Source organism: Urocampus carinirostris, chromosome 10 (assembly GCF_059441175.1).
Source record: "Urocampus carinirostris isolate Australia breed hairy pipefish chromosome 10, RoL_Ucar_1.0, whole genome shotgun sequence".
NCBI classification, from domain to species: domain Eukaryota; kingdom Metazoa; phylum Chordata; class Actinopteri; order Syngnathiformes; family Syngnathidae; genus Urocampus; species Urocampus carinirostris.
Window position 1 is genome coordinate 11,683,668 of NC_142358.1, and position 8,253 is coordinate 11,691,920.

The 8,253-nt window shown below is 38.9% G+C and overlaps 2 protein-coding genes across 15 annotated transcripts in view; one reads left to right on the forward strand and one right to left on the reverse strand.

Moving 5' to 3' along the window:
* Window positions 1-6,068, forward strand: part of gucy2f (guanylate cyclase 2F, retinal) — a 30,117-nt gene extending 24,049 nt beyond the window's left edge. For 8 of the 13 annotated variants that reach the window (XM_088345682.1, XM_088345691.1, XM_088345695.1 and 5 more), the window contains 3 exons: window positions 37-131; window positions 1,179-1,264; window positions 1,774-6,068. In XM_088345682.1, coding sequence (XP_088201808.1) covers window positions 37-131; window positions 1,179-1,264; window positions 1,774-1,852 — 260 coding nt within the window. In that variant the 3' untranslated portion in view covers window positions 1,853-6,068. The other 5 variants (XM_088345688.1, XM_088345692.1, XM_088345689.1 and 2 more) reach the window with 4 other exon arrangements.
* A 1,319-nt stretch (window positions 6,069-7,387) lies between these two features.
* serpinh1b (serpin peptidase inhibitor, clade H (heat shock protein 47), member 1b) overlaps window positions 7,388-8,253 on the reverse strand; it is a 9,502-nt gene continuing 8,636 nt past the window's right edge. For both annotated transcript variants that reach the window (XM_088345696.1, XM_088345697.1), the window contains one exon: window positions 7,388-8,253. This exon is cut by the window's right edge and continues 88 nt beyond it. In XM_088345696.1, the coding sequence (XP_088201822.1) occupies window positions 8,039-8,253 (215 nt within the window). In that variant the 3' untranslated portion in view covers window positions 7,388-8,038.

An 8,253-nucleotide genomic window follows, 5' to 3' on the forward strand; every position in this document is an offset into this window, starting at 1 on the left:
TTGTCCCTTATTTGACTCTCAATCGTCGTCTCCCAGCTTACAGAATCCATGTAAACTTGAGCACCGTGAATATCCTCCGCTCACTAAAGGAAGGATATAAAATAGAAGTCAGGGGCAAGACGGAACTAAAGGTGATCATTTTTAATTTATTTGGTTACCAGATTTTAATATTGTATGGTTTCGCTCTTCAGAAAATGTTCTGACCTGTACTGACTGGTTGTTAATCACTGTACTTACGTCCATATTATAACATATGATAAATCTGTCTTTTTTTAAAACATTCAGCACACAACGAACTCACACTATTCAACCTTTTATGTCGATTCCATATTGGAACCTGCCTGTCACAATTTGTAAGACTAAAAATATGCCTCCAGAATTCAGTGTTACTTAAAAGTTTATTCCATTTTCAATATTTACATTTGTATTTTGACTTTTATTCCGCGCTGTTGTTTGTCATCAGCGTCGCCATTGGTAATTCATCATGCTGTTCTTTGATGACCATACCCTTTAGGGCTGATCTGTTTTTTTGTAACTTTGAGGTTTTTATAAAAAGAGGGGGCTCGGAGGAGGGCTTAAGAGGTGATGGAATTGTCTTATCTGATCACTCAAATAAATCGTTAAAAAAAATCATACATTGTGATTTCTGGATTTTTCTTTTAGTTTATCCCTCTCACAGTGGACATGCACCTACAATGAAAATTTAGACCCCTCTATGATTTCTAAGTGGGAGAAATGGAAAAATAGCAGGGTGTTCAAATAATTATTTTCTTCACTGTATATTTATGAAATTAAAAATAGTGAAATCAATCTTATTCTAATACTGTAATAGTAAAAGTAAAAATGCTACCAAAATATGTTATTCACATGAAAAAAAAATTTTTTATTGATATAATTATTTTGGGGAAAATGAGAAAATAAAACAAAAATGACTTTTTTTTTTTACAATTTATTTTTTTCTGAAATAAGAAAAGTGTGCTAAAAATGAGCAGGTAACACATTTTTCCATTTTCTGACTAGCCTTTGTGGTTTTAATGTTATCCGTCGGTACTCTGGATCCATAGTCCAAAACGGGACTGTCCCATTTAAATAGGGACGTCTGGTCACCCTAGCGACATTTGTCTTGATGATTGAAATCTTTGTGATGTTAGCTAAATATGAATTGTCTGTATTAATAGGGGAAAGGCATTGAAGAGACGTACTGGCTTGTAGGAAAGTCTGACTTTGCAAAGCCTTTGCCAAAACCACCAGAGATAAAACCAGGGTAAGGCACCTTTCACCATTCTTTGCTCTTTTAAGTGTTGTTTTACAATTCAAACCCCATTTATACTTCCAATGCACTGGTGCAAAATTACGCTCAAATTGTGCCATGTTGCCTCAGTGAAGACAATCACGGCCTCAACCCAGAGGACATTGCGAGATACAAGAGAAAGAAAGCCGAGAAAAAAGCTTGACCTGCAGGTATAGGTGCCGCATGCAAGCTGTGGTAAATGTTAGTATGCTGTGATTGATTTCCGCCTCTTGCTTTGTGATCTTTTTGTGAGTAATCGCTTGACCCTGTAAACTTCTGCATCCTGCCCATAAGCAGATTGTGAAAATCCCCCCTTCTTATTGTGAATCAACTTTCACAACCCTGTGTTTGAAACATCCTTATATTTGTGCCATGTTTGCTATTCTGGTGTGAGTACCGGTTATTCAGTTTTCTTTTGAACAGTCATTTTAGGTCACATTTATTACTAGTCTTTGCTAATTCCACATTTTGCCTTTAATTAGGGTCAACTGGCAGGAAATGGTGACTGATGAAATCAAGACTCTCTTCCGCAAGGCCAAACGGCCAGTGGACAAGCAGTAAATGAGCAGCACAGAAGGATAACTGTGAAAGGAAGCTGCAGACGGATTCCTTCTCGGAGAAAAGAACGGTCTCTCGCCCTGTGGCTTATTGCGGACTCCTTTAATAAGATTGTCTGTCGAATGGCTAATCTGCCTGCAGCCGACTCAGCAGAACACGATGGTGCTAATGTAATGAGACCTGTCCTGTGACCTGTTTGCTGAATCTGGTAGAATGTGGACCCATCTTCAGTCAAAGATACATAAACTGTACTTGCTGCAATCACTGGCCACTGAGTGGTTATCAAAATGGGGCAAAGGTCCTCCACATTCAAGGAGGAGACACTCTGAATGCTTATTTAAGAAGGATGTTTGTCTTGTGTGTTTTACATTTACATGTAGCTTTGTCATGATGAACCCTCTTTACATGGGACCTCGCTGGGTATTGCCCTTTGACCCCTGATGGAGAAAATTCACTCTTTGTATACTATGTGTTATGTCAATTGGATTTAGGACCCAAACAAGAGTTTTTCTTTTCAAATAGTCCGAACAGAAATCAGAGCTGGATTCATATGATTTTCAAGGAAACCGAGTGAGAGGACACATGAATGGAAAACAGACACCAAAAAACATTGATGTGCTGAAAGAAACCCCGGCTAAGGAACTCAACTCGCTGCTCTGAGTCAGTTGCTAATTCTTCCCAGAGCAATGGAAAATCATACAGTGAGAGTAAAAAGTATTTGATCCCTTGCTGATTTTCTTGATTTGCCCACTAATGAATACATGATGAGTCTATAATTTTAATTATAGATGTATTATAACACAGAGAAACATAATATTAAAATAAATCAAGGAAATAACTTAAACAAATATATTTTATTTCATTCTAATTTCATTAAGGGGAAAGAAGTATTCTGTCTTCCACAGACCAGTTAGACAATCCCAATCAACCTGTTTGACTTGCACAAATCAGGAATAGACTACAAAACATAAGCAAGATACTAGTAATTCAAGTAACAACCTCAAGTGCAATAATGAGAAAATTCAAGAAGTATAACATGACCATCAATAGAACTTGGTCTGGTGCTCCGAAGAAGATTTTATCCTCGCGGGGTGGCAATGATCACGAGAACTGTGGGATTTCGTACTGCAACCGCTCAACAGGAATTGGTGAATGACCTCAAGGCAGCTGGGACCACAGTCACCAGGAAGACTATTGGCAACACATTGCGCCACAATAGATTAAAACCCTGCAGTGCCCGAAAGGTACCCATGCTTAAGAATGCACATATGGCAGTGCGGCTAAAGTATGCTAATGATCACTACAACGATGCACAACATAATTAGGAGAAGGTTGTGTTGTCAGATGAGACCAAAATTTAACTAATTTGCCTAAACTCAGCCTGTGATGTGTGGAGGAAGCAAAATGCTGACCCCAAGAACACTGCCCATCGTCAAGCATAGGGGTGGAAAACTTCAGGTTTTGCGGGTGTTTTTTTATCAAGTGCACAGGGCCACTTCACCGTATCAGTGCGAAGATGGATGGAACCCTATACCAAGCAGTTCTGAACCTCCTCCCCTCTGTCAGGAAGCTGAAAATGGGCCATGTTTGGGTCTTCCAGCCTGACAACGCCCCCAACCATACAGCAAAAGCAACCAAGAAGTACTTTAAGAATACAGTGGCTTGCAAAACTCTTTGGCCCCCTTGAACTTTGTGACCTTTTTTAAAAATTTCCAAACATCTCCAAACAACTCCAAACATCAAAATATAAAACTGTAAATTCTTGTGAAGAATCAACAATAAGTGGGACACAATCATGAAGTGGAACACACTTTTCTGGATATTTTAAACTTTTTTTAACAAATAAAAAACTAAAAAGTGGGTGTGCAAATTCATTGAGTCAATACAATGTAGCGCCACCTTTTGGTGCGATTACAGCTGCAAGTCGCTTCGGGTATGTCTCTATCAGTTTTGCACATGGAGAAACTGATCTTTTTGCCCATTCCTCCTTGCATAACAGCTCGAGCTCAGTGAGGTTGGGTGTAAAGCGATTGTGAACAGCAGTTTTCACTTCTTTCCACAGATTCTCAATTGGATTGAGGACTGGACTTTGACTTGGCCATTCTAACACCTTGATATGTTTTTTGGGTGAACCATTCCATTGTAGCTTTTGCTTTGTGTTTTGGATCATTGTATTGTTGGAAGACAAATCTGCGTCCCAGTCTCAGGTATTTTGCGGACTCCATCAGGTTTTCTTCCAGAAGTGTCCCGTATTTGGCTCCATCCATGTTCCTATCAATTTTGACCATTTTCCCTGTCCCTGCTGAAGAATAGCAGGCCCAAACCATGATGCTGCCACCACCATGTTTGACTGTGGGGATGGTGTGTTGAGGGTGATGAGCTGTGCTGCTTCTACGCCAAACATAACGTTTTGCACTGTTGCCAAAAAGTTCGATTTTGGTCTCACCTGACCAGAGCACCTTCTTTCACATGTTTGTTGTGTCTCCCATGTGGCTTGTGGCAAACTTTAAATGACACTCTTTATGGATATCTTTAGGAAAGGGCTTCCTTCTTGCCATTTTTCCATATGGGTCAGTTTTGTGCAGTATACGACTGAAAGTTTAGGGGGACGGCTCAATCTTGGTAGATTTGCAGTGGTCTGATACTCCTTCCATTTCAATATTGCTTGCACAGTGCTCCTTGGGATTTTTAAAGCTTGGGAAATCTTTTTGTATCCAAATCCAGCTTTAAACTCCTCCACAACAGTATCTCTGACCTGCCTGGCGTGTTCCTCATTCTTCATGATGCTCTCTGCGGTTTAAACAGACCTCTGAGACTATCACAGTGCAGATGCTTGATTACACACAGGTGGATTCCATTTATCATTGTTAGTCATTTAGATCAACATTCAATCATTCAGAGATCCTCACTGAACTTCTGGACAGAGTTTGCTGCACTGAAGGTAAAGGGGCTGAATAATTTTGCACACCCACTTTTTCATTTTTCATTTGTTAAAAAAGTTTGAAATATCCAATAAAGCGTGTTCCACTTCATGATTGTGTCCCACTTATTGTTGATGCTTCACAATAGTTTTATATATTTATGTTTGAAGTATGAAATGTGGCAAAAGGTCACAAAGTTCAAGGGGGAAAATAGTTTTGCAAGCCACTGTAAGTACATTAAGGTAAAGGAGTGGCCCAGCCAGTCTCCGGACATCAATCCAATTAAAAATCAATGGAAGTAAGTTGAAGGCAACAGCCCACCAACTTTAACGATTTAGAAAGGATCTGCAAAGAAGAAGAAGCCAAAATACCCCCTGGAATACGTGTTAAATATGTGGTTAACTACCAGAAACATCTGTCATTGTGCTTGCAAACAAAGACTTTGTCACCAAGTATTAAGTGCTTTTGGCTGGCAGGATTAAATACACATTTCCCTTAATGATAGACAAATTAATTAGAACATATTATTTAAAGATATTTTCTGGATTTGTTTTTGGATGTTTTGTTTCTCCATGCTAGAATGCATCTATCCATAAAAGAATAGAAGGATTATGTCTTCATTAGCTGGAAAACCAACGATATCAGTATTGGAGCAAATACTTTTTACTCTCAACTGACAGCCCTATATGATCAAGGTGACTGATGCTGGACTATAGCAACTGCATTGTTATTGACGACTTTATTATATGGGACAAAGTAACTGCATACGACTATACAAATGAATGACAGTAATCAAACCTTATTGGAACTGGTAACATATAAATCATTCTACAATGACATAACGACCCAACACAACAAAATAACTATATTCATAACACAAGAGAAATAAGCACAAAAATACTCTTTAAAACTTTAAATACAAGCATTCCCTTCGTGAACATACATTGAATCACATTCACATAAACCAACTTTTAATTTAATTTTCTGTAATCCCAAGTGGAAACTGGCCAAACTGATCAAAATAATGTAAATTTGTGTCTCCTGGTTGTCCTGTAATTTGATGATTAATGTTATTTGTGTTTAGTTATTTATTCATTTGATTGTTAATTTATTCATCTACTTCTTTATTCATTTATTATTTTGTTATTTATTTTTATCACAATTCATATCCCTTGACAAAACATGCATGTTAATAAGTATCTTACTGTATATCGAAAGCAGTCAAGCCCTAAAAAACATGGTTATAATGAGAAATGGACTCTATATTTAACACAAAATAAAAATTTTCTACTATGATATTCTTCACAGGACTACCTGCTATATCGTGTGCGCCCCATACATCTCATGAGAACAAAATACATTAACTAGTGGCGTCCATTAATTCATCTTCTCACTTTTGGGGCTTGATTGTTGTTCATGAGGGTGTTAGTTGATATAAATTGCTATGACCCAGTCAATTGATTCAACACTGACAATGTTTTTTTTTATTGCTTGTTATGTAATAGTGTGCCCTGCTACTGACTGGCAACCAGTTCGGGATATCCCCTGCCCAAAGAAAACTGGGATGGGCACCCCGCGACCCTATTGAGGATAAGCGGTGCAGATAATGGTTGGATGGATATGTATTAATGGTTCATGACTTAGTAACCAGGGCAGCACGGTGGAGCAGTGGTTAGTGCGTGTGCAGCACAGTTCTAAGGTCATGAGATCAAACCTTACTGTTTGGAGTTTGCATGTTCTTCCCGTACTTCTGTGGGTTTCCTTCTGGTACTCAGGTTTCCTCCGACATTTCAAAAACATGCTTGTCAGGTTGATTGGCCGGTCCAAATTGTCCCTTAGTGTGAATGAGCGAGTGAGTTGTCTGTCTCTGTGTGCCCTGCGACTGACTGGCAACCGGTTCAGCGTGTCCCCTGCCTACTGCCTGAAGATAGCTGGGATGGGCTCCAGCACCCCCGCGACCCTACTGAGGATAAGCGGTGCAGATAATGGATGGACAAAAAAGGAAAATGCGGGTTCCACAGTGACAACTGTTAAGATCCTTTGACCAAATGCAGCAAGTGAATTCTTTTTGACCTGAATTTTATGTCCTAAGTTAACATGTGTGAAAACCTGTCTGGTGATGTGACATAAAAGAATAACAAATTTATTTTTAACATTGCCTGTTGGTTCCTCTGATACCGGGCATTCGGTCCACTAAATGGTTTTTAACTCATTCAGTGCCAGATGTTTCTCTCAAATGGGAAGAGGCTGTGCCAGCTAACCTTTGCCATTTTGACTCATTTTCAAAGGCCTACATAACCTTGAATCTTGAATATTCGGTTACTTTTGAGACAGGCAAGGTTTCTGTATTATACCACATTCAAACAGGGATCCATGTGGAGTACGAATCTCACCATGAGTGCCTGCACCCAAGTTTGAACCCATGCGCTCCTTTGTGCAGGTGATCCCCTCCAAAGACTTATTTAGTCTAGCAACAGTTGAATAAGTCAAGCTTGACATTCTTGGGATAGTTGACTGCATCAGATAAGCCCTGGGTCACATCTCCCTGTTCATCCCAAACGTGGGAAAATCCTCCAGTGGAAAAAAATGATCCCTTCTCTAAAAACACACAAGTCACTCAGCATTTTCTGGTTTTATTGCAAAAAAATGACATTTTTTTAAAACTTCACAATTCGAACAGCATTTTCATGGACAGAACTAAAAAGGTTGTGCATTCTGGGCTTGTGAGCTTAAATTCAACCCAAACAAATATAATATTCAGACTTTGCTTGTTATATTCAGTGCAGGCAGGTTGATTTTTTTTCACACGGTCCAACTTTGAACATTAATGTTGATTCATTAAAGCACCATTTGATTATTGCTTGACCTAAACTGGCATTAGGTTCTATGAGAGACTTCGCACTTCAATAAGCAAGATAAATCTCAATAGGGCTCACATTTGAAAGATCCAATCTTCGTTCTTTCTAAAACAATGACTCAGACATATTTTGCCTAATGTTACAAAAAATATCGGACATTTAGTTAGACAAAACTACTTGACAAAATGCCTACCTTAGTTCAGTTTGTCATATTTTTAGGCAAAAAAATGACTAAGGCCATTACATTACAGAGGATCACACTTCTCAAATCAGGGTGTATTCAAAATTCATTTACCCAGTCCACTGTCTGCCTTTATGGAATATGTTCCTGAGGTCATGACATTAAAAAAACAAAACAAAAGTTTTCTTGACAAAGTTTCACAAAATAACCCTACCCACAAAAACTAACATTATAGCTCATCACGCATCTTGTCCCCGTTAGGTCGAACCACCCGGCCAATGTAGAGGATTGACTTGGTTTTGTTGTCCTTGACCAGAAAAATAAAAGGGTGGTCCACATAGAAAAGCTTGGGATCCTTCAGTTTGTCAGTGCCAAAGATCGAGGTATCGAACGGGTTGCCTTCTGTGTTCAGCTCCAGAGCAGATGCATGGAAAAAGTCGGACA